This window comes from Nesoenas mayeri (genome assembly GCF_963082525.1).
Source record: "Nesoenas mayeri genome assembly, chromosome: 2".
NCBI classification, from domain to species: domain Eukaryota; kingdom Metazoa; phylum Chordata; class Aves; order Columbiformes; family Columbidae; genus Nesoenas; species Nesoenas mayeri.
In genome coordinates, this window is record NC_137543.1 from 63,339,667 (window position 1) to 63,364,934 (window position 25,268).

General features: G+C 39.1%; 1 protein-coding gene across 1 annotated transcript in view; it reads right to left on the minus strand.

The window, feature by feature from the left end:
• Window positions 1–2,951: 2,951 nt before the first annotated feature.
• Window positions 2,952–25,268, minus strand: part of MBP (myelin basic protein) — a gene marked incomplete at its 3' end in the record, with an annotated part of 111,393 nt that continues 89,076 nt past the window's right edge. Inside the window, exons 4-9 of the mRNA XM_080339359.1 lie at window positions 21,696–22,126; window positions 7,635–7,742; window positions 6,357–6,392; window positions 5,753–5,785; window positions 4,661–4,786; window positions 2,952–3,008 (exon numbers count right to left, since the gene is read on the minus strand). Coding sequence (XP_080195485.1) covers window positions 2,952–3,008; window positions 4,661–4,786; window positions 5,753–5,785; window positions 6,357–6,392; window positions 7,635–7,742; window positions 21,696–22,126 — 791 coding nt within the window. The remainder of the gene's footprint in view (window positions 3,009–4,660; window positions 4,787–5,752; window positions 5,786–6,356; window positions 6,393–7,634; window positions 7,743–21,695; window positions 22,127–25,268) is intronic.

Sequence of the window (25,268 nt, forward strand, 5' to 3'; positions counted from 1 at the left end):
TAAAGTGTTACATAAGCAACGTGAGTTATGGAGTCACTTGACATTTTCCTGAATTCAGTTTGGAGTCCTGTCCTTTTTGTAACACGGTATTTGATTTGCTTCCCTGCATCTTCCTCCCCCATGGACTTCAAGCATTCACTCATGAGTCTCCTGAGATAGAAGTTTTTGTAGCCCAGGTTCCTTGCTAAGATTGAGTGGGAGGTTTTCAAAGCAGAGTGTCTGTTGATGTTCAGTGCAAATACAGACACTGTAACCAATATGTTGATATTGTCAAAAGCAATGTTGAAATAGATGCATTGTTTTAGGAAGCAGAAAGAATTTGTGTTCCAAGGCCTGTTTGAAGAGTCTTGTTGTGTAGTGGGTAGGTGAATAGTGCTTAGGAAAGGCTCTGTTCTGTCTGGTTCGATGCAATAGAAGGCTCACTCCAGCCTCAGGCCTTTTGGCTCATGTCTGCTCGAGTATTTCTTTTGATGTGTGGCCATTCCTTCAGTACAAGAAATGACACACTCCTTGTACTGGTTGTGTGTTCTTCTTTCAGGAAAAATCCTTTACTTGCAAATCAAGTAGCCACTACCGAGTAATTAAAAGAATAATTTCAAAGTTTTAATCTCTTTTGAGAGACTCATGTTGGTAAAATAATGCTTTAGAGTACTACACATTCTATAGGAAGTAAATTAAAAAAAAGCCATTTCCAACCTCTGGAAGAGGTGACTGAGGAGAAAACAGAGTGTTGAAGATAAGGAAGAAGCTTTGGATTAGTTCTGCAGTGGAGTATTTTGAAAGATGTATATCTATATGTATATTTTTTTTACCTTTAATATTCTTTCCTATTTGTGAAGGCTACTTTAAAAAACAGCTTGATTTTTCACATGCTCTGTTCAAAGAAGATACTTCATGCTATACTTGTTTGTGAAGGGTGGGATTTAATTCCATGTACATAGACTTTCTGTGGCTTGCAGTATCCCTCGGCCTTTAGCTGCCACTCCACAAAGACACTGGCATCCCATAAATCCTATGTCATGTTGTCAGCCATGTGGGCCATGCTGAGTCACCAGCAATGTCACCAGAAGCCTGTCCTGGGTCCCAGAGTGTCACTCTCCAGTGTCTGAACATTGTTCATAAATTGTGAGAAATCTCCAGAGAACTTTATATATATATGATCTTCTCTGTTGTAAAAGACAAAACTGGTCCAAGTTTCATTTCAAGTTGATTACTTTATTTCAATAATGAATATTTTTAAAAGCTGTGTTCCTATAAGAACAATACGTATTCAAATTAAATCAACTATTATGTTGCAGAGTATACATCTGAATGAAGCTACAATAGAAAAATACACATAGCAACCAATGTAGGTAATAGAAGATGTAATACGTGTGTGTATGCTTAATAATTTTGGTGTTGTTTTTTTTTTTCTTTAGTCTCTATGTATTTTCTATCCTCTCATCTTTCATTGCTTCATATTAATGGACACTGATTTAAACCTACAATAGACTTAGATGTGAAATGCAATTAACATACATATATTTATAGGTAACTTTTACTGGGCGCTTATTAGGAATGCAGTTTCAACCTGGGTAGCAATAACTATAGTCTACAATGCATAGGCTAAAACTAAAACAAAAAAAAAAAATTAATCAGACACTTAGATGACAGCTTGAAGAAATAGTAAGTTTAAGTAATACAACAGTGCAATTCAGAAGAGCCTTTTCTTTCCCTAAGTGTGTCTGGAAATACCATCGCCACACGTTCATTTTAGTAATTTGTGAATAATTAATATCTAAATCTAACTCGGCTATAATTTATTTCTATAAGGCAACTACAGTACAACAGTTAAATGTTCACAGTAGTTTACTATGAGTTTGCTTTGGTGCACTGCCCTTAATAGGCATCCAGATGTTACTCGGGTAAAAGATGAGCTGATCCAATATAACACTGCTACAATACCAAGAGAAAGATCTGAAATTCTGATGCAAGATGTGCAGGACTATCTGAGATACCAGTACTGAAGGGCTCTCTTTCAGAAATTAGACTTATTTGTTCATGTATATTTACTTATTTACTGTACTGCAAAGTTAATGCTGTTGCAGCAGAGTTGGTGTGAAGCACCAGTGATGTCCAGTGGTCACTCGTGCAATCTTAGATGTTTCTTCTCTGGGAATATCCCTTGTTTCTTAACATTAGTCTAACTCAAATTTTAAATCCTCTTTCTCTCCCTCATCTACTCTTTATTCTAATGGTTTGGATGCAATGAGCAATTCATGGTATAGAAATAATTTCCTTATTGCTATTGCTCTGCATCGTATTGATTCTACAACATCTGCCCCCTCCCACACTTCACATACCTTGAACTCCCAATGTTTGGTAAGCCTTTCCATGACTGCCTAATCCTGTTATGAAAATAGATTATTCTGTGAGTGAGAGAAGGAAGATTAAAACAAAACAAAAAACAAAACCAAATTAAAAAAAAAAAAAAAAATTGGATAAACAGTCCTTACAACTTCTGCACATGATGGATTTTTTGTTTTTAACAGCAGTGTTTCAGAAATTCATTAACAGCAGTGCTCAGTATCCAAGACATTAGCTCTTTATTTGTAATTCTCACGTTCACTAAAACGAAACAGGAAGACTTGAGCTCAAATTAGGCACTTGGGGTAAATAATGAAGTCCAGCATACAGTTAGGGCATCCTGAAGAAGAATGAGTAAAGTCAGAGATCTTGTTACTTCACACAAAATAAGGAAAACATCTAGTAAAGCTACTTCTTGTGTTCCTTTCATTCAACTGTTGGTCAGGGATTGCCGATAGAAGTTGGTATAATCTACTGCGTGCGGAACCTAATTGGCATTAAGTAATGGATCGCGTCTATCTAGGTAATAGTTGCAGTTGTTACTAATTTTAAGGGAGTTACGCTGTGAAGCAGAGTACATGATCCTTGGATGGCACGTTGGAGCCTCAGCGCCTCGCAATTGGTGAACCAGACCGCGATCCAGGTCGGGACCCAGAGCCTCCCTGCAGAGGGAAGAACACACTTAATTAAAAGGTACTGTATATTTGGGGCTATATGTTAAAAAACATTAATCTGTAGTACAACAAAGTTTTAAATATTGTCTAATGATAGTGGCTTGCAGCGGCCTCTAGTACATCACTAAGTGTTACTGGAATGTTCACTTCAAGGAGATGGTTACTTGTATATTTTCACATAGGATTAATTTACTCTGATTATATCTCTCATATAGGGCTGGACAGTCTCTCATGAACTATTTTTAGGTATATGTTCTTATTCAGGACTTCCTAATGAAAGCAATACTGTGTGTATACTTAACAGAAAAAAAAGCAAACAAACATGAAAACCAAAAACTCCAAATCTTGCATACAGATTCTAATAGTCTCACATCTGAAAGACCTGAAATGTAGTAATTTTGTTATGTAATACTTATTAGGGTAAATTCTTACTGTTATTATAGCAACATGAGTCTTGTATGGAAAGCTCAGATTGCGAATATAGGAAAAAAACTAAGAAAATTTAATGGGCTGAAACGTGGCCTGCTTTTACAAATAATAAGAAAACATCAAACTGGGGTGGGGCGGTGGGGGGGAAGGTGGTAATTTGTAAATCTGCAATTAAGAAAAACCCTACAGCAGTTTTATAGTGAAGATGATCCAAGCTGAAATTTTGCCGTTCCGTTTTTGCAACTTCAGGTGAAACTGGCTGTGTATCTTTTCCTGTAGCTTTAGCAACTTTCTAGGCAAACCTTATGTCTCCTGTTGCAGAGCAGTAATAAGATAATCAGCTCTGCTAATGGGATCCCAGACCTTCTGTCTTGAAGTTGATGTTACTGCTGATGGCATTCTTGATGTGCAAAAGTGTACTTGGTGGTATGTTACAAGTGAATGCTTCTCTGCCTTTGAGTTAAAAACCAATTACTTTGGTTAAGGTAGCTACAGATGGATTTGATTTCCTTTTCGTGTGTCTTTGTCCTGACACAGAATATGAAAAATCCTCACAACTGACTTTTTTTCCTGTTCTGTTTTCATTTATTAGCTGTGTTGGTGGGGCTGTGTGGTGACTCAGAATGATGAGCTGATCCAGATTAAAGATAATCTTCCCACACGTTTATTTTTCATAATGCAGTTTTCTAATTTGCCTGACTGTGTGGTGTCACAACTCACTGTACTGACATATTGCAGAACATCTCCCACCTGGGGTGGGAACAAGCAGGGACTCGTCAGGTGGTGGTTTGCATCTCAACCAAATGTGTGTCCAGCCCTGCTCTGTCCTGCCAATCTGCAGCTTATCAGTTTGCTTCCATTTTCACTATTCTAATTAATTTAGCAGCAGCAAAGCTGTGTCACCTCATTCATCTTCTGTGTTCCAGGTCATTTGTGAGTTGAGGAACATCACAGATCCTGGTGCAGGACTTTGTGGATGTACCTGCTTTCCTGATGTCATCTCACTGTGTGTTTTTACTTTTGCTTCCTGTCATGTAAGTAGTTACTAGGCCATGAAATAACCTTCTGGTTTCTCCATGCAAATCTAGTTCCTTCAGAAGGTCTAAGGAAATGGGGTTGTTTCAAACATAGAAGGTTCTGGAGAGCTTTGGCTTCTCTTTTTCCTGAACTCAAATCTTTTTGTGTTTAGAGTAAGTTAAATTGTACTTTACCAGTTTAAAGATTTTGGAAAGAGTGCCCTGTCCCTCATGATAGGATCCCTTATGTCCCTTGTGAGCAGATTTATGCTCATAGAATTTTCCGCTTCCTCCATATCCTGGTTTGTGTCCTTCACCACCCTGCAAAGAAAGATTTTCATATATATTGCAAATTACTGCATTCTAATCATCAAATGCATGTTGTAATCTTTGTTTCCGATCACTGAAATGTAATACTCAAATTTAGAGGTGTTGGAATATAATGATCTTTTACTTAATAAGCAAGGATTAAGGAAAATGTTGGGAAATTATCTGAATATACTCAAAGGTGAGGGAAGCACCAATCTGTAAAAGAGGAATGAATGAAAAAAATGGAAACTCGGAAGATTAACCTGCATGACAAAACTTAAAATGTTTCCCTTTCATGAGTTCTAAGATGTCAAAGACATCAACTAATTTGTATTCTTCAGATAGAGAAAGAAAAGTTCAATAGCTTGAAGTCTTTAATATTTTGTCTTAAAATGCAAGTGATTTACATGTCCATCTCTCGTAAAATCAAACCTGTGGTAGAGAAGTAGAATTTAATCAGTTGTGAGCTAACTGTGTCTAGTAACTGTTCAGATAGATCACTTCTTACTGAAAGGGTTTGCAAGGAGAGGTGGGACAAAATACTTGAATTAGCGACAGTGTTAGTTTTGCAGACTTTGCTGTGTAAGAGGAATTGGAACTGTGGAATAAGCACCCATCTCATCCCAGCCCTCCCTCCCATTTTTGTCCTTCCCGGGAAAAGAAAAATGCAGCAGATGAGTCTTCCAGAAGCCTTTAAGGGAAGAGAGCTTTGCCATGCAGTGGATTTTGCTCCCTTTTTGCTGAAGCAAAAGAAATTATCGCTGCAAGGCTGTCAAGTTGCTGGATAAGAGCAAGCAACAAAATTACCGTCTTAAACTGCTGTAGGAAGAGGGAGAAAAGTGCAACAGGGAAAGCAAAATAGCAAAATTGAGACAAAACAAAATTATCATATTGCTGCAGCAGCTTGAGGCAACGGAGCGAGATATGCTTTAGCCTGGTAAATAAAATGCTGTTACTGAAAGCACATTCATCACCTACCCAGCTAAATCTGGTGAGGGATAATCCTCTTCCCTGGACATGCAAAAGACAGAAACAATGACATGATGATCACTATGGAACGTAGCATCTGGGTGTACCGTACACAGAAGATGAAAGTGCAACAGCAATAATGAAATCCTGGCCAGATAATGAGGCAGGAATTGGAAACAGCAATCTGTGTACTGCCATTCCATGGAACAAAAAAGGCAAAATCCTGGGTGAACTGATTTCGCCAGCCATGGTTTTATCGGTATCGTGTACTTTAGAAGCCAACGGAGCTTAGTAAATCTAAGGCAGTTCCTGATGGGTCAGGCTTGTTTGAAAGCATTACCCATTATTAGTTTCTTACATAAAGCAATCACAACATAAATTGAATGTAAAGATCGTTATGGGTGGCTTTAATTTGTTCCATGTCATGCAGCAAGTGCATGAGGAAAAGAATCATGGCTTTTCTGTCTTAGTCCCTTTCTTTAAATATTCCCAATGATAAATCCAGATTTTAACTTCATGCCATTAAAGAAAATGGATCAAGCTAGCAATTGAATAGGTACAAATTAGCCCACAAAACACCTTGGACGTTGCATGAGCCTCGGAAAGCGCTTACCTTTGCTTGCATTGGGGGAGGTGTACGAGGTGAGACCTAAAAACCAACACAAAAACCTTGTGAAACCAAGGCAACAGTAATTGTAGGGAATTTTCAAGCTTTTTGCACGTTATGTACGAGTTAGTACACCAAATGCATCAATTATTGTTTCATTTCATCCTTCGCTTTCTTGCTACATGAATATTTCAGAATGCCCATCATTAAAGGATAGTTCAAAAATGAATCATAGTATGGGTAATTTTCTCATCATAAAATCTCATTGTTGATGGATTTCTTTTTTAAACCTGTTGTAGGTCTTACACTTCAGATCCAATGATGGCCATGTTCTGCTCCAAGCAGATAGCATGTTACTTTCGCTTTTTGGTATATCAACATTGGGAAAATTGATTTGTGAAGGTAGTTTTTAAGAAAGACTGTGATACTTCAAATACTTCTGTCCTGGTTAAGGCTACCCTTATATTTTGGAGGTTCTTTATTCAGTGTTTAACCATCAAAATACTTAGACTTCTGTTTCAAAAGAATAGCTCTGAAAATAAATTTGGTAGGGAGTATCTGTACAGGTGAAATCAGAAGTATGGCAAATACAATATGTGGAGTCTTTCTTTTTTGGATAGTCACTGTACAGTGTTTTAAATAAAGTATTACATTTAATTATGTATTTACATGGTGCTCAGGATTTTAATATCAGGAAATTGCATCTTTCCTGGATATGTTCTGTGAAAACTCCTTATTGGTATGAAAGCAACCAATTTCAGAGCTTGAACAAAATTGCTTCAACGAAATCATTGGGAAAAAATGTTGGGTTCTTTTACTTATGGTTTCAAGTGATATCCAAAATTATAAGCTATTTCATATTTGAGAGTAAACTTAGGATATCCTTTAAGTATTATCCAGGTAGTTGCACTGAGAAGCTCCTCTGGTGTTTTAGGCTTTGCCTAGAACACACTAGATTTTTGTCTATTTTTAAACAGATGTGCCTAAGTCCAGCCAGTGCTGGTGACACAAGGACAAAACCTGGAAACAGTGAAGCTGTATAATTGCAATGATTGTTGTTAAAATTTGACTGTGCTAATGGAGGGCTTCTCCACTTCTTTGTAGCATTTTGATATCGTTTGCTTTTCCAGGTTATTTTTGTATCGAATGGCATGATGAGCCCAAAGGCACAATACAATCGCGAAGCTCCACATCATGGCTAATGACTGGGGAGAATTTGGTTACTGAGGGATCCTAAGGAAAATATTTCATTTGGGTGCATAACAAGAAGAGAGGAGAACTTACAATGTTCTTGAAGAAGTGGACTACGGGGTTGTCATCCCCAGGCCGGCCGTGCTGAGATCTCTGGGGGATGGACCCTACGTGGTGGCTGGCCCTGGCTGCATGGATATCCTGAAAGGCACAACAGGGATATGGCCACATCAGCTGGGAAGGAAAGAGAACCAGCAACCCTGTGAAGGGAAGAAGCATTTGCACCAGGAATGAAGAGGAGAAAGAGGAAGAGGAGAGAAAAATGCCTCCGAAGTCTGCAGAGATGGCAATCTAAAGATGTCACTGCTGTGAAGGAAAATTTTTTTAATACAATGGCAAATACACAGTATGTACATCGGCATATGTCATGCATATATATATATACGGATGTACAAATTTTTAACATTACAGCCCAGTGTGGAATTATAGCTGTTATTGGAAAGTTCTGGTAACAGAAACCTTGTAATTGTTCTTCTTTCATAAGCAGGATCATGAAATGTAATTTTAGAAACGAAGCCTGAAACAGAGAAAAACTTAAAATGATGTTGGGTCATTCTCCATGTGAGAGCAGGAATGGATTGTGTGTATTCTCAGTTCTCAAAACCCTGTAACAGTGATGAACTGCAAGAGCAACTTTTCCTTTAGAATGGGGAAATCAAATGAGACTGACGATACTTTCCATTTGCAGTGCTATTTCCTGAGCAATACAGAAAGCAGTCCGGCAAGCGAGGGTAAAATAAATAACAAAAGTAACACGTTATGAAGAGTGAATAGCTTGACTGGTGCTTAGAGCATGATGCATCTGTTGCAGTGAAAATACTATAAAGAATTTGGTGTAGTTACTGCTACCTGAATGCAGTATGACAGAGTTTAATAAAGGGCTGACCCAAATTACAGCCATGTGCCCATCATTGCACGTGGAGAGGCACAAGGCTTCACGTTCAATGCAGCAGAGCTGAATTATGTTTAGTGGGGAACAGAGAAGGTGGGAGTGAATGAAAATAACAGCAGTGCCATAATGCTTCTCTTAGTGTAATGGATTCCCTGAAAGTACAATGATCTTACAAACATCATGTGGATCCTAAGAAATCTCATTGGCTTCTGAGGATGAAATAGAGATCCATAGTGAGACAGTAGCTCACATAAGCACTTCCCTAGGAGTACAAACTGAATGAATATTTAACTGTAGAACAGTATGAATAGTTCTTTGAAATATACTTTGTTTTCATCACATACAGAAAAACATTATCAACTTGCCAGGGAAAAAGCTTTCTCTGATTGTTGGACTGGGACTCCTGACGAGTTTGCTGATTTGTGACAAATGTGTTAATATCTATAGCACAGGCTTTCAAAAGTTTGAAGAATCTTTTTGCTCTTCAAGTGAAATCTCATTACATCAGTAACTTTCAGAATGACCCTGACTGCCTCAAGCTGTTACTGCTGAAAATGGCTGCGCAGAGATTTTCATGTTCTAAGACTCTTGAATAAGAGGTCGCATGAAACCGTCTGGTGTTACTGCTCAAAGCTGCTACACAGAAGTTTCAGTTTTAAGTGAGTGGGGTCAGATCTTGTGATCTCTTACATGGATGAAATGGGTTTATATTGCGTTGGAACATCTGAAATGAGAGTCAGAAGGATCCATCTTCATGAGTGGTCTTTTAAGTTATGTAATTCTGAGGAGAAATGAAATTCAGATATATTGTTTAAAGATTAGTTTCCCTAGGAAAAAATGAGCCAACACAGAGAAGTTCAGCTGGTATTTATCAGCATTGTTTTGTATTTTTTTTTTCATGCTGATATGTAGGGGGTTTCTGTTTAAAAAAACAGGAATTTCTGAATTTTATTGGCTCTGTGAAATTTGCATAGTGTCAGGCAGTCAGCCCTGCTTATACTTGTGAAGCAGGTCCTGCTTTGTCCCTAGTTCCAGTGTTGTCAAAATATCCTCTGCTGTCATGGTTAGAATGTGGGAGCCAGTAAGACCTCGACACATGTTTAGAACAAGTTACTTCAGCCATGCGTTTGTCTTTTTAATCTATGTCCGAATACTGGGTTGCTTTGCCTCTGAAATCAGCTGACTGCTTTGCCTTTAGGACAGATACCGGGGTGTTGCGGATCAAGTGGCCATCTGTAGCACCAAGAACTGGGTGCCATCCAACTGCGAAACTATTGCGGCATGTGAAGCAGAAAACTTCAAAATCGGATCTGATAGTGCGGAGCCTGCAGCTCCACAGTGGTGGGCTCTGGGTGGCCACCAGGCACGGAGAAAAGCTGGGATAACAGGGCTTTTTAAATCTAGATGAGGTTTAGTTTCCTGAATTTAGTGTTCTGATCAACAATTAGGTGTTAAGTTTTGCTGATTGAAAAGGTTATTGTGTAGCACATACAAACTTTCTGTCTGTCTGCCATGCCAAAAGGCTTTGAGTGGGTCCCGTTTTAAAGCTTATCAGGTGTTAGTAAATCTGAATCCATTTTTAGTGATAGCTCTGTGCGAGTTTTATACAGTGGTTTTCCCAGTGTTACAAATAAAGCACTTTCTTTTCATATTATCATCAGCAAACTTCACCTGCACTCAGAATCTTCCATATTATTCTAAATCTGTGCCAGGTAAATACACATTTCCCTTTAATATATAAGCTGTTGGAATTGTTCTTCCACCTGCATTCAGTTTTTGGAATCCTAAGGGGGAGATGGGGAAGGGCAGAAATCAAGTGGGTTTGTTCTGAGATTGTTCACATACGTGATTTAGGAAAATAATTTCCCTCAGAAGAGTATTAACTGGTCTCTATACGTGTTAAAAGTTAAATTTGAGTGGGTTAGGCAGTGCTTTGCTGAATGAAAGAGAAAACTGCTTTATCCTGCTACAATTGGCTACTGAGGTGTGGTGCTTTATTATATAATTGGGCTTTTTTGAATGAGTTCATCTAGAGCACATTTCACTAAGACATTTGGAAGGCCACCATTTATCTTTAAATATGCTTTGAGTGCTTGGCCTTAAAAAATATTCCTATTTAAAAGCTATTAGGAATACAGCAGAGCAAGCAGTGCTTTAGGAAGGGTGACATGTACTTGTTTCTCTGCGTTATGGGTCTCTCCCCACACCTCTTGTGACATTGTCATGAGTTTCAGTCTTGGGAGTGCTGCCCATACAATTGAGCTTGGCTTCCACATCTCTATATTATGAAATGTGCTCACAAAGTATAACCTTGCATTCAGAGCCCTTGGGTACTGTTTGTGAATTTGAGGACAGAGGCACCTCTGTTTATGCCCTTAAAAAATAATTACTTTTAGAGGAACTGCATTGTTTGTAATCATGAGCAGGCTTTCAGAAAAAACAGGACAGAGAACACTCCGTTTTTTACTGTTCTCAGTTAACTTTTTGTTTAATAGATGTTCCCTACTAAGTCAACTTTGGTGTACATTCAGAAAAGCCAAAAAGGAAATATCCCTTAATCTGGATGATCTTAATTATTGGAAAAATGTTTGCCATTGCTGGACATTTAAGCAGAATCTGGGAGATCTAATGACACAGACACTGTGCAATTCGTAGTTTGAAGGATTAATAATGCAGATAAGAACACTCTAAAATGTATGTAAAATACCCACAGTTATTCTGTAATAGGGAGGGATTCGATATTGGAATCCTTTGCAGCTCTTTCTGGTGATGCACAGGAAATTTGCGTTATTTCACTGTGCCACCTACTTTATGTATTTTGGCCACTAAAACAAAAGAAAAGAGAGAGTAAGTTTCAACATAGAAAACATACAGGTGTTCTATGTCTTAATATTAGCTATACATTGCCATTGCATTCTCTGTGTTACCCGTGTACTTTCACATCAAAGTAGTTAAATTTACTGCCACAACCTGTATTAATATTTTGAAAGAGCTGTTGGGAAAAAAAAAATGCCATTTCTCTGACGCAGTAGCAAGAATCCATAAGTAATTCAGTGTGTGTTTTGTGCCAGATGACATTGTGCAAGGTGATTGCATTTCCAGCTGAGGTGAAGATCCCTGGGTATCTGCTCCCCAGTCTCTGGCATCACCAAGTCTCCTGGTCTTTTCTGTGGCACTTTAGGAGGGTTAAGGGGTGTTACTGTCTGTATGGTGACTCCACAGGAGCCTGGAGAAGAGGGGTCTTGAGGTTTGTGATCAATGGTGTGAGCCCTTCTGGTTTGTACATGTGGATCCTGGCTTTGATAATCCAGGTTTGTGACCATACATGCATCTGACTTTTGAGACATAGCAGGATTTGGGGGGATTAATTTCATTTGCAATTATGTGTTCTACATGGCCTGCTTGATTTTGTTTTCAGATTTGATGCAGAAGTGCAGGAAACACGGTTAAGCAGTAGGAGATATTTTAAAGTGATATTATGAGCTCCCATGAAATCCATATCTAACTTTGCTAGCTGTAAACATGATGTGTTAGATCTTGCAACTCGTGGTCATTAAGAGGGTCTTTTAAATGCATATAATAAGCTCTCACTGAGAGTTTGCATTTTCCACAAGAGAATTGCTTATAACTAAAGGTTGCATATACAAATACATACAAATTTAAAGCTCTAATTCCCATGCAGTAGATTATATGCATTAGTGACTATAATACTATTGATATTTTTGGTTTGGAATACTGAACTTACAGTTTTTCCAAATTATTTCAGTATCATTTAGTTTTGTTGCTTGCTTTAGGATGTGAAAAGAAGATCTAAAGAACACCACGTCATTTCTGTAATGGCGAACTCCAAATACATATGAAATCTGGAAATAGGTGATTTAAAATGTAATCAAACCACGTAAGTATTTTTGATGTAAGAATGCAAAACGATGGACATTTTCATGGATTCAATGGATTTCATGGTTTTCAATGGGTTGTCTTCAGAAAAGGTTCCTACTGAATGGAGGCATTCAAGACCTGCCTGGACGCCTTCCTGTGTAACCTCATCTAGGTGTTCCTGCTCTGGCAGGGGGATTGGACTAGGTGAGCTTTCGAGGCCCCTTCCAATCCCTAACATTCTGTGATTCTGTGAATTTAAAAGAAATAATTAAAAAAATCTACAATTTCAAATTCCTCTAGATATGACAAGTACTCCAGGTTGTCTTAGAAAACCAAAGTGTTCCACAACCTACAGGATGTAATGCTTAAACCCCAAAGAAATTTGCAGCCATGCTGGTAGATTAAAATTAGCCTTTAAGCCCTGAGTGGTGAATCCTGTCCTTGCTGGTTTGTGGGAAGAGCAGGTAAAAGACCCACAAGGAATTTGTAACTTACTCAGCTGATTTTGTGTAGGCTTTGCAATGGAGGCTGAACCCAAAGTCTCTCTAAGCATAAGGATATTCTTATCCAGGTCTGAATTTATCTAGTTAGTACCATTTCAAGCCAGTATTCCAAACAGGAGTTGAGACGCATCCTTTCAGTGAATATATACACTACATTTTTTTAAAAATGAGGAAATTTAGTGGATGCAATTGGGAAAGGCGACGGGTTCTTGTATAGAGAAATTGCGTCATTTTGAGATTTGGAGGTGCTTTGTACATGGGGTTTATGTTCCTTGGTATAGCCAACGCTGCATCAGAGCCTTCCTGTGCTGCTACCAAGCATCTCATCAGGTGGTGATGATATATAGCATGTGTAATGCAAGGATCTAGAGTAAGTATAGTAAGATACCTACTGCAAACATGCACTGTGGAACCAGAGCTGTGTTATACAGGTGTCGTTCCTTCCCATTTCATTCACATACAACCCGGGTACCAATTTGCTCTTTGTGATAGGTGTTTTGTTCCAAGCTGTTCAAAACTTCCTGAATCTGTTACAAAAAGCAATGGGAATGCTGACATCTTCCCCATGTGCTGGTCTGATGGTGACATAATTAATGAGCTAATTCAGCAGGCTTTTTCTCATCACCTTAGAAAGTATGCACCACACATCCTTGTAATGGTGCTGTTAATTTTTACTATTGTGGAAATAAAGACAGAAATGAAATGACTTGTTTAAAGTTAGAGCAAAATTGGTGAGAAGAGAGATGTGGAGTCCAGGAGATTCTGCTTTTCCAGTGTTGTACTGAGACCATTAATATAATATTTGTCTATAAATAGGTGATGAACAGAAAGAGGAAGAATTCTTAGCAGAAAGCTGAGAGTGAAAAACACAGGAGGAAAGAACTGTGATGACTGAAAAGTGAGAAACCCAAGGAAGATGAGAAGAAAGATGACATGAAGGAGACAGTGGAAAACACTGACCAACAAGAGAGGTAAGTGATGATCATTAATCCAGAACAACATTTCTCCATGATCCTCTTACTCCTTAGTGCCTTGATGATTAGGCTTTGCAAATTAGAAGGTGGGAGCAAAGAATTACTGGGGTCAAAAGAAGAATCAGGACAGTTGTTCAGGAGAGTAGATCTGTCGTATGGTGGGTCCTGAGTGAGAAACTGGTCCTATCATACCTTTGGTTTTTCTCCATGTCCAATTTTTTCCATTGTTGTGATACTTGATAGATGATTTCAGGGCCAAAACCCAATGCTTTTATTTACCTTTGCTTTTCTGGAGCATTTTTCCACCTAGCATTAATCATTTTTAGAAGTTCTTCATCTGCTTGGATGTGGTCGCTGGTACATATTCAGTATTGTCCTTTTTGCTGTTTTATCAAGTTGGCATCAGTCAGATGATGTAGGTTAAGTCTTGTTGAAATTACCCACCACAGAAACCCAGCGCCAGGCTTTGGGTTTGGGCTTTTCTGAGAAGATCACTCCAGCAGAAAAGCGATATTGCTTAGTAGGTATTCTCAGGGTAGTTTCCAAGGTAACTTCTGCAACCAACAAACTTCACAGCTTTCAGACTAAACTACGTGGCCAAGATAAGGAAGGTGTCCTAGATTAGTATTCACAATGATCAATGCCTATTGATCAATGATCAATGAGGTTGTGCAGATGCATCTGTTGGTGCTGCTATGACAAAATAATGTAACATTGTTGTTACAGCCATCAGTAAGAAAGCAGAAACTTGTAAAATTTTAATGCAGCCCGTTGTCTAGTATTTTCATGTAGGTAAGAAGCTCATACAGTAAACAAGATGACAGTTACTTGGAAAACAAAACAATAAATACCAGGTGGACACTATGGCCTTACAGCTGCTGACCAGAAATAAACAAGAGAAAAATGTTACTACAACCTTGATTTCTTGAAATTGGCATTTAAGCTCGCAGGTTGCACACACCCACTCACCCACAATCTGTTTTATCAGTTCTCATCTTGGGACTGGCCCAATTTTTATTTCTTTTCTGCCTTTAATAGGTAAGAAAATGAGCTAAACTCTTGGTTATTAAAAGTATTATTGCCTATGTTAGCATAATTTATGGAGAGAGTATAATAGCAAGGGGAGTTTAGTATTAGGAAATGATTAGACATGGCACGGTTAATAGCGTAATTTATTGAAACAAACACTGTCATTCTGAGGAACAATTATGAATCATGTAGTCAGTATAGACTGGGGGGGAGAATGACCCACACTAATCCAGGGGCTTGTACATGTTCCAAGGCACGTTAACTGTATCATATGTCAGAACTGAAAGAGTAAACGCATCACGAACGAAAGGCAGAACAGAACCAAGGACCACCTGGGGTCTGCAGCCGTAATTCAATATGTTTCATGGCCACTTTTTAAATTGCTTTGTAAAAAATTCAGTAGAAGTACCCAAAAATGGCAGTGGAGGTTTTTGTGTAGCTCAGAAATGAAATCTTGTACCTTCAGAGTAAAATGAGTAACCGAGCATGTCTGACCAACTGGAGACCATTTCAGGAACAAGGCGAGATATTCTGCATCAGTACATAAAATGAAAGCCAGCACTTGGGTGATGATGAAGGTACAAAACAAGTTCATGAATAAAACCCCTTAACTTGTGCCTCAGTTTTCAATTGGGCAGTGTTTACCATTCTGCAATCTCAAAAGAGCTGAAGAACAAAGTCATGAATTTTGGCATTCTATGATGGAAAGTACTAATGATAATGCAGCTCCTCATTTGCAAGTAATTAATATATGTGATTAAAAAACCCCAATATAACAGATTTTAGTGAAGTGATTTCTTACTTGTAAATTTGGTTTATCTGATGTAAACACAATGAGAAAAAAAATGTTAGGTAGAGAAAAGCCTTATGCTAAATTTTGAATACATCCATTTGATCTCATGTATGTTACTTTCGGGGTTCTCACCTACGCCTCCCATTTGTTTAAACAAACACCCCCTGAGTAGATCATAATTAAAGAAAACCCAATCCGGACCTTCTGCTCAGCTGGGCTGTGGTTCCGTGTGGTTGAAAACCAGGTGAATTGCTGCAGAGCAGCCCAGGCTGGTTCCCACCGAAGGAGCTCAAAGTTATTCTGGCTGCTTCTCCAGTGGCCACAGCTCTGCACTGAGGTCCACGAACTTCACCAAGCACGAGAGGGGGTTCTTGCCACACTTATTCAGATCACCCTGTTAGCTCCCTCTTAAACAGATTATTATATTGTACTGGTGGACAGAAGAATCTAGAACTAGCCTAACCAAGACTGAACTGGAAGATACCGATAGAAGTTTAATGAATAGTAGAAACATAACTAAAGTAGGAGAGATTCAGGCTTAGACATGAGGAAGAAATTTATTACAATGAGGGTGGAGAAACGCTGGCCCAGGTTGCCCAGAGAGGTGGTAGATGCCCCATACCTGGAGACATTCAAGGTCAGACTGGATGGGGCTCTGAGCAACCTGATCTAGTTGCAGATGTCCCTGCTTATTGCAGGGGGTTGGACTGGATGACCTTTGGAGGTCCCTTCCGACCCAAACTATTCTATGATTCTCATCTTTTGCTGTGGACTGATTAGAAACAGTACTCTTTAAAATGCTCCAGTTGATTCATTAGTAGCCTGATCACATTACTAAATACATTTCTGAATTTAAGAGGCCCCAAAAAATCCCATATAAATGACAGTAAAAGCAGTGAAGCGCATGGGCTTTTCCTGTCCACCCAATCATCATTTTCTCTTCAACTTCTAATACAAATTGTGGAGCCCCAACTACTTTGTCCCGTTTCTGAAGCAGCATTGCTGGCCATCTGCTGTTAGTCTGGGCACAAAGCATCACCAATGCCTCACCTAAAGTTAGTGTTTGCTCATCACTTCCAGAGCATTTAACCTTGTCTGACTTCAGGATTCCTCTTAGGGTTTGTAATAATTGCTTCAAGCAGTAATTTCCTTCAAAATGCAAGAGATAATTAGTTGCAGTGCATTAAGTAATGCAGTAATTATTAAGCATGTATAACATGTGCATGGTTATACATATCTTAAATGAACATGTCAAAAAAATCAATCCTATGTAACATCAGCTCCTAAGCCTTTCACTGACCATGGGCTGTGCAGTACTCACCTGCTGTTACTTGTGTGTTGTGTACAAATGACTGTATTTAAAATAGACAAATCTAAAGTGCTCTGAGGCCTAACATACAACTAAATGAGCTTTAATCAAACTGGCAGTTCTCATACACAAATTCGTTTTTAAGGCTTCCATCATTCATTACTACCTGCTATGAAAAAGAGAGGCCAGATTCTATTTCGATTGTCATAAATCCAGAACAGCAGATTCAGCTATTTAAAACCCAGTCATTTCCTTACAGAAGGCAAGTTTTACTCATTTCTGTCCAATACACTGCTTTAACTGAATTTTCTAGAAGGATATACAGCCTTAGTTAATGGTCTGAAACCCCATCATGTACTATGAAGCAGTTTGTTGCAACTTCTGTTAATGGATTAAAGTATTTAAAACAAATTAAATCATTAGTACACCAGTTTTGTGATGTAAACAGTTTAATGGATACATAAAGCACATATAAAGCGAAAGATTAAAACAAAATTATTGTTACAACCACCATAAACTATATAATTATTGTTTTTTACAAGCGTATTGCTTGCACACCAGGTTTTACAAAACAGTATATCATGAGCAATACCACTCCCTGAAAACTAAGAGTTGGAAATGAAAATCACAGTAAGTATTAACTTAAATCACATCATACTAGCATTGATTTAGCTACTTCCAACGTCTTTGCGGTGCTGTAGCGTACATTAAAGCTCGCACAAGAAATGTGAACAGAGTACAAGTGCAAAAAGAAAGACGCCTTGATATCCTGACGAACGGGTCATTATTTAAAACCGTGGTTCTGAACTTGTTGCCTGTGCATGTTTGTAGATCCCATTCCCAGCAGCTGCTTGACTTTGGGGTGCGTTTGGAGCTGCTGTTTCAGAACCGCTGACCCTAAACCCCGGTTCTGCTCAACCTCAGCCCAGTGCTCCTCACGCCTTATGTCTGGCTTTAGGAAGGGGAAGCCCCGTGCCCGCCTTCCTCGCACCCACACACACGTATATTAGGACAGAAATACAGGAGCAAGGCTTTGTACAGGCAACAAGAGAACACTATAAGATTGTGTACAAAACTGAAGCAAAATGTAAAAGAAACACCGATTTAATCTTCCACTAAGTCTGGCCTCAGCCTATTCTTTACTGTCACTCACAATATTTTGCGCTGTTGCATTTGTGTCACAAACGTAGTTTAAAGTTTAGTAAGTTAATGCGTGATGTTAAACCAGGACAGAAAAGTTCTCGTTTCACAATATCTTTAGTATAATAGGAAAAAATAATCATAAACAAAAAAAATGACAAAAGCATTAACGACTGCATAAAAGAAACAAAATAGCACTCGGTACATACTGAGGTTGAATACAGGCTGGTATCTCAGAGGCACAAGAAAGATTTCAGCATTTTAACAAACTTGCTTATACGCTTTACAAGTGTTTGGATAAATATTCTATAAAGATTAGAAAGGAAATAATTTATAGTGACACTACTGTCTTGCATGCTTTTGAAAACGTCTGCACCGCAGTTTCTTTCTGTCACTCTTCTAAAATCTTCTGTAATACAATGAGATTTAGCCTGTGCACAACAATAGTTTTGTTTGGAATATTCTACCTTTTAAAAGAAAAAAAGTCTTTAAAGTACAAAATTTAAGCTATTTTTTATTTGGTTTCAGCTATCTAAAATATTGATGGGGTAGGGGGTGGGGGAAACAATGGGAAATGCTGCCCCTTAAAAGAGTATTTCTCTACATTCCAGTATTTCTATTTTTATTCCCTCCCATAGGATTCCCCCGCACTCTTATTTTCACTTCAGAATTCCAGGGTATGGGAGAACCTGCTCCACAGGAGAAAAGGAGGCCACAAAACAGTCCCTGCTTTGTTCCTACCCCACCTTTCCATACACAATAGTGAATATTATTCATTAATGTACTTTTCAGCAATGGCTGTAAGATGAAAATGCCTCCACAAAGAATTTCTAATGTGTTTTCCTTGAATGTCAGCCCTAAATCTGTACAAAGAGCAAGTGTTGTCTTTGCATTCCATTGCTTGCTGGTGTGGGTGGGCGAGATACGCGCTCCCACCGGGGCACGAGCTGCCTAAAAAAGGAAGATTGCAAGAAAGGCAGCTGCGAAATTGCTTTGAAGTGCTCCAAAAATTAATCAGAAGCAAGAGCAAGCAAATAAACGGTGCAGCTCTAGGGACTTTTCAATTTCAAGCCTTTAAAATTCATTCTTTTAGGTGCTTTTCCTGGTGTCTTATTTACCAAAAAGTCCTGTTTACTTAGTGGAATCTGGAAAACTGCCAAGGACTTTATTCTATTTCAACTCATCCATGAGGACCTTCATCATCTATCAGTACCCTGACACTCTATAAAATTCAGCAAGTGACAACTATTTAGGTTTTAAGCACAAATAAGACTATTAACCACCTAGATTTCTTCTGTATACACAGGTATAAATACATGACATCACAAGCCTTCCTTGATACAAGAAGCAAAAAGGCATTGATTCAAAGTCTAAATAAATAATAGTTGAAACAACTGTCTGTGCCACTTGCTCAGTATTTTCTACACTCCTTATGATAGGGGGGACACATCCTAGGGCAGGTTTTTATGCCTCAATATTATTATTGTGTGAAACAGGGCTCGAGATGCTTCGGCACTGGCAGTCATGATGCACCTGACTTTTGCCAAGATAATAAAACTTCCCTGTGCTGCCAGCTGAGATCTGCAAGTCAGGATTCTGCAACATTATATGTAGTTCTTCTTAAAAAAACCCCACCTTCTGCCACATAAAAAAATGTTAGAATTGTCTATAATTCTGTACTGTTTTGCAGACATTTAAGTGCTTCAAAAGAGCAGTTTACTGAACAGCAACAGAGATAAACAAATAATATCCTGTCCTCTCATACATAGTTATGTAGAGCTCTGTAGAGAATCATAGCGATCGTGTTTACACCAAAGGATAAAATACAGAATTAGTACAACTTGCAGCCATTTTTAGTCATCACTACTAAAAAGTGAGTTGGTTTGATTTATTGCTAAGCAAGAACGTACATATCTCTGGATATTCTGCAGGCAGAATCTAAGTTTTTGGTATTGTTTCCTTGGTGTACAAAGAGTATTTAACATACCATTTTTCATCGAGTAACACAGTAAATGAATAAAACAGCAAGAGTTGAGCTAGCCAAGCAGGTTCCAGACAACAGCAATGTTGGGAACAGTCTCTGATAGTTGCAGTAACAGTAAGGAAAGTGGTTTTCTTCATTCTCACAGCAACTGCCTGTTGCATGTATGAGCATTAAATACCAAATACCTACAGAAACGACTGCATAATTGCTAAATCTTTCTCATGAGTGTTACAGGACCTGTTTGGAAAGGCGAGAAACAAGAAGACCAAAACATACAGCTTGCTTACTACTGGCTACCATGTGTGAGAAGCTTCTGGTTTTACGTTTCTAGAGTATTTTTCATCCAGTGGTCTATACATTACAACTCCTTAGGGAGGGGCTACATTACACACTGTGCTTCCCAGTGAGGAGCTGCGAACTCCATGGAGAGTCTGCAGCCGTCGTGTGATCACAAATCAGTTTCAAACCAGGGGGTAGGATGGATCATGCCCAGTACAACACAGTGAGACAGCCAGTCTAACCCCTCCCAGCAAATGCCACAGGTTAGAACTACTGAACAGATACAGCACGGGTTGTCACCAGTTACTGAAAAATTTGAGCCCAGTCAGCAACTCTAAGCATTGCTTTTTGCAACACACAACTTGAACAACTACATCAAACAATACGTTCCATTAAAATGAAGGTTTTCTAGCCCTACAGTAGTTCCATTCAAATGCTCATGTAGTGTGTGAACACACAAACACAAGACTCCACTTATCATTTCCATGGCAAAGGGTACAGTGAAAATGTCTTAAACTTTGACACTTGAACAATAGTGAACTACCATGCCACCTGCATAATGCATCAGATGATGTGAGTTACTCTTGGAAAAGGAAAGAATTCAAGTAATATCCTTTCATCAATACTTTCTTTTTCAACTAATAATGAAGAAATGACTTGTTACACAGCTTCTAATATGAAATGCCTGGAATATAAATCTTCACTTCTCAGCAGAATAAAGCAGCTGGACTATTTTGTACACCTGGGATTCAGGATAGTATCTGTCAAGCCATCTCCTCAGCAATGATATCAACTGACCTTAAAACATGCCCTTGCTCAAGCAGGCTGAGAATCTGGCCACAGTTCTTTTACTAACAGCTATTTCCAAGTCTGTCCCTCAGTCAGAGCCAAACTATCTAAAGATTGTCTTGCATTTAGTGCTCTCATCCAGCTCCGTTTTGCAAATATACAAGAACAACACACAAAAGCAGACTGAAGTTTCTCTAAATGGCACGACATACAAATGAATACAATTGTACCACATTAAATGCTCATAAAAATTCCTCTCAGTAATGTTTCTAGAGCCACCTGGATTTCTAATACTCCTTGTTACTACCCAGAATAGCTCCTCTTGTTTCCCAGATCTATGCCTTTTTTGTTGTTGTTTTCAGTTTATAGCCAAGCATTAAATCAGAGCCCTGCAAGTACCATCTTGCTGGCTAAGTCAACTCTTGCATTATAGCAGTTACACCTTCCTTTAGTCCCACCCTTCCTTTTTAATTGTATGTTATTTTTGCTGTAGCTGTGCAGTTCTCTATTCCTCAGAGCTCACCTTGCCCGAGCCCCGCCGGGGAACGTGTCTTTCACCTCCAAAGAATCTGCCCAGCGAGTCAAGTAGACCCGAGTCTCTGTGCCGTGGAGATCCATGTCTGGCATGGTCTGTAGTGCTCGCAGATGCCATTTTTGATCCGTACCGGAAAGAGGAGCGTTTTTGAGAAGCCATCAAATCCGAATTCTCTGAAGCTGCTGCACTGTCCTCTTGGATGGTCTGTAGCTCGTCTGACTCCGAGGGCCGATCTTTGAAGGTGTTGTCTTCTCTCCCTGGGGCATCTCGGGAAAAGAGGCGGATCAAGTGGGGGCGACCGGCCGTGTCAGCTGGGTTGGCCTCGGGCCAGGCATTCTTCGGGTCTGCTGTGCCTTTGGGGTCTGTCACCGCTGGGCTCTTCGTGGAGGTCCCATTGTTCTGGTTCACATCTGCCTCTCCTGCAAACAACAAGGATGAGATATGAATGCAGGCCTGTGAAAAACAGCCCCGGAACAATGCTGCTTTCTTTTCCCCTGCCCCGAGATGCTCATTTCATACAAAACCCGTTAATATGTGCAGTTGTAATGAAACTATGTTCTCTACCAGCCTTTAAGAACATTAAGCTATCTTGGAACTGAAGCCGGGATGATGTCCTCACACAAAATTCGCAGTACTTCTAGGTGGCTTTTTTTTTTTTTAGTTAAACCAGTTTGTAAATAGATCAATAGGAAGCGCAACTGAAACTAACTTTATTTATGTGGAAGGCTTACTGATGAGCAGGCTTTCAGTTACAATGGCTGAAGAATCAGAATTTCCATACTTTCCCTTGAGGACTGCAACTCTCAAATGTGCCACTTTTCTCCAAAAGAAGGCAAAAAATATTAAAGTGACATAGCAGCACTGAACCTCCCCCTCCACAATGCCTGAGATCTTGTACCTGAAGGTTCTGTCCCCATTTGGAACCCCTACTGTAACTTGAATACCAGTCAAACAGCTGTAATGAGGAGAGGGTTTTTTTTCCCCGCCCGTATTTAAATTTTCCTCACTTAAAAAAGTAGAGAACACGAAGCTGCAGTTTCTCCTTGGCCTCCCATGACAGTTTTTCTCCATGTACGATCCTGGCACTCGTTGTACCATGTCCTAGCTCTGATGCTGAAGGCCCGGAGCAAAACTGTGCAATTTGCATTTAGTGCTTGTGAGAAGTGACAAAAAGAATTATCAGAAGCTGACAAGCTCTTAGCCGAGAAAGGTGCCAAGACAGACCTCTGTAGTCTGCTGTCTTCTCCATGGTTGTGTTCTGACACACGCAGTAAAATACCTGAAAATAATCAGCTGCAGCACACTTAACTCTTAGCCTCTGGTAGCTCTTTCTATCAGTGACAGAAAAATTTATGGAGGTTTTTGTAGGTCTATACCATTATTCCTACTGTTCTAAAGGAAACTGCATCCACTGAGCAACGTGTAATCCCCAAGGAACACCACAAGAACATCAGCAGGTCACTACTTGAGAAGCAACCTCCATAGCAGACACCTCCCACATGCTCACTCCACGTCAGAAACATTTTTTTGGGGTTAACAGGACTCAGCATTTCAGAAATAAGTTTTGGTTATTCTTATGTTACCTTTAGGGACTTATGACTACCTCATTTAATCCCCATTTGATTTGGTTCTTGTTGCCGTGGGAGGGATGGGATCTGGCACATCCTGCTATGTTTTCAAAGTACTCTGGACTCAAGTACTTCGCTGATTCACCAGAGCAATTTAAACTTGACATGGCCATTTCAGATGATTTCGCCCACCCACAGGGCACTAAAGACACCTTTTCTCCGGCTGAAAATAATTCTGAAATAATTTTATGGATAACGACATGAGCCAAACGATGGCTTCTGCAAATATCCACCGTAATGAGGTTACAATTTGTTGTAATCAGTCTGCTACAGTTTTTCATATAAAAACATGATATGCAGTTTCGCTCTGCAGCTCTTTTTCCTTCTGTGAAAACTCCCTAGGAAATGTTTGAGAATTTCAAGAAAATTTTGTTTGGTTAAATCATCTGAAAGTATTTCTTGGGAATACAATTATTTAGGCAATGCTAATTGTCACTGAAGACCTCATCAGTGGGGAAAAGGAAAATATTTGCTGGCAACCTTACTTTCAAACTTCTTAGAAATTATGAAAGCCCATAAATTATTTTCTTAATGGAATGAAAGAGAAAGTAACTGACATGGATATACAACACATTCTAAAACTGGAAAACATTTTAAATACCAACTCTAAGCTTAGATTCTATACCATAATACAAATCCATTCAAGGACAGAAAAAGAAAAACAACCAAAAGAGCTATTGTATTTAATTAAATGCATTAACAAAACAGCAGAGCATCTGCATACTAATATTTTTTTCAACAGTTGTTCTTTGTGTCACTGAATACGGGTATTGGTAAGCAACAAAGAAGGGTATTTGTGCCACAAAAGTAGCTTCTCCCAATGCATACGCAGCGAGCTATAAAGTATAAATCTTTCTGTATGCCTTATTTCAGTACTGAAAGCACACATTTCAGTTTTCTTCAAGATTTTCTGCATGCTTAAGTCTTCTCCAATATTTAAAAATACATTATTCAGAGATATTTTTAATAGTTGAGCTAACATAATCTAAGTTTTCAAGAGCATTTTGAGAGACAGATCGCTTTAATAATGTCTTAAGGATATCCAGAATTAATGGACCATGTAGACATATGCTTATTCATTGATTTAGAAACAAATATTTAGATGATTTCTATTAAAACCCATTACAAATGCTGTGCATATGATACTGATATTATTTGTTTGTTTGTTTTTCCCTGCAAGACGAAGTTCTCTTGTTAAAATAGAGGACCCTTCCTGGACCATATCACTTGTACAAGCAAAAGCTGCCCAGGGAAGAAGTCTTCAGGCAGCAAATACAGCAGAACGCATTGCCAAAGGCATTACCGGAAGGCTATTAAAGTGTCATCTATTTACATTTAAGTGAATAAAGTCCTGGAAAGCTACACAAGAGACAGCAGGAGAGCATCCTTGCCCCAGCCCAAAAGCAGCAGGAAGGAGCGGGACGCTGAGCAGGGGTTTGGCACCCCAGGGGTGGCAAAGGACGAGTCCCGAAGCCAACGCCACCTCTCCCCTTCCCCTCGCCCTGCGCAGCCCCTGAGCCTGTCCCCGGCACAATCCTCCCTCTGCACTTTGGTCAGAGGGAACAAAACCATTTCTTCCCTGGGTACACAGGGAATGTAGATGGACCAAAAAATCTTAAAAGTCTGTTTGTTAAACAAAACAGAAGCTTCGAAGGTGCTTTCAATGAGATGACATTAAATCCTGCCCCTCATTGTCTTTAATAGGTGTTAGGCCACGTATAAGTATTTTCAAAACCACCATGCCTTGATGCTCAGTTTGACATTAACTGTTTATCCCATTTCCCGAGAACTGACACTTTTACCTAATCCTCCAGTCAGCTGGGACCTCTCAGCCCCATAGTTCAAACAGTAGCTACTGTGAAGACCATGGAAACATGTTTTATACAAAGAACAATCCCCGATGGAGAGCTCAGATATAAATACCCTTCTCATG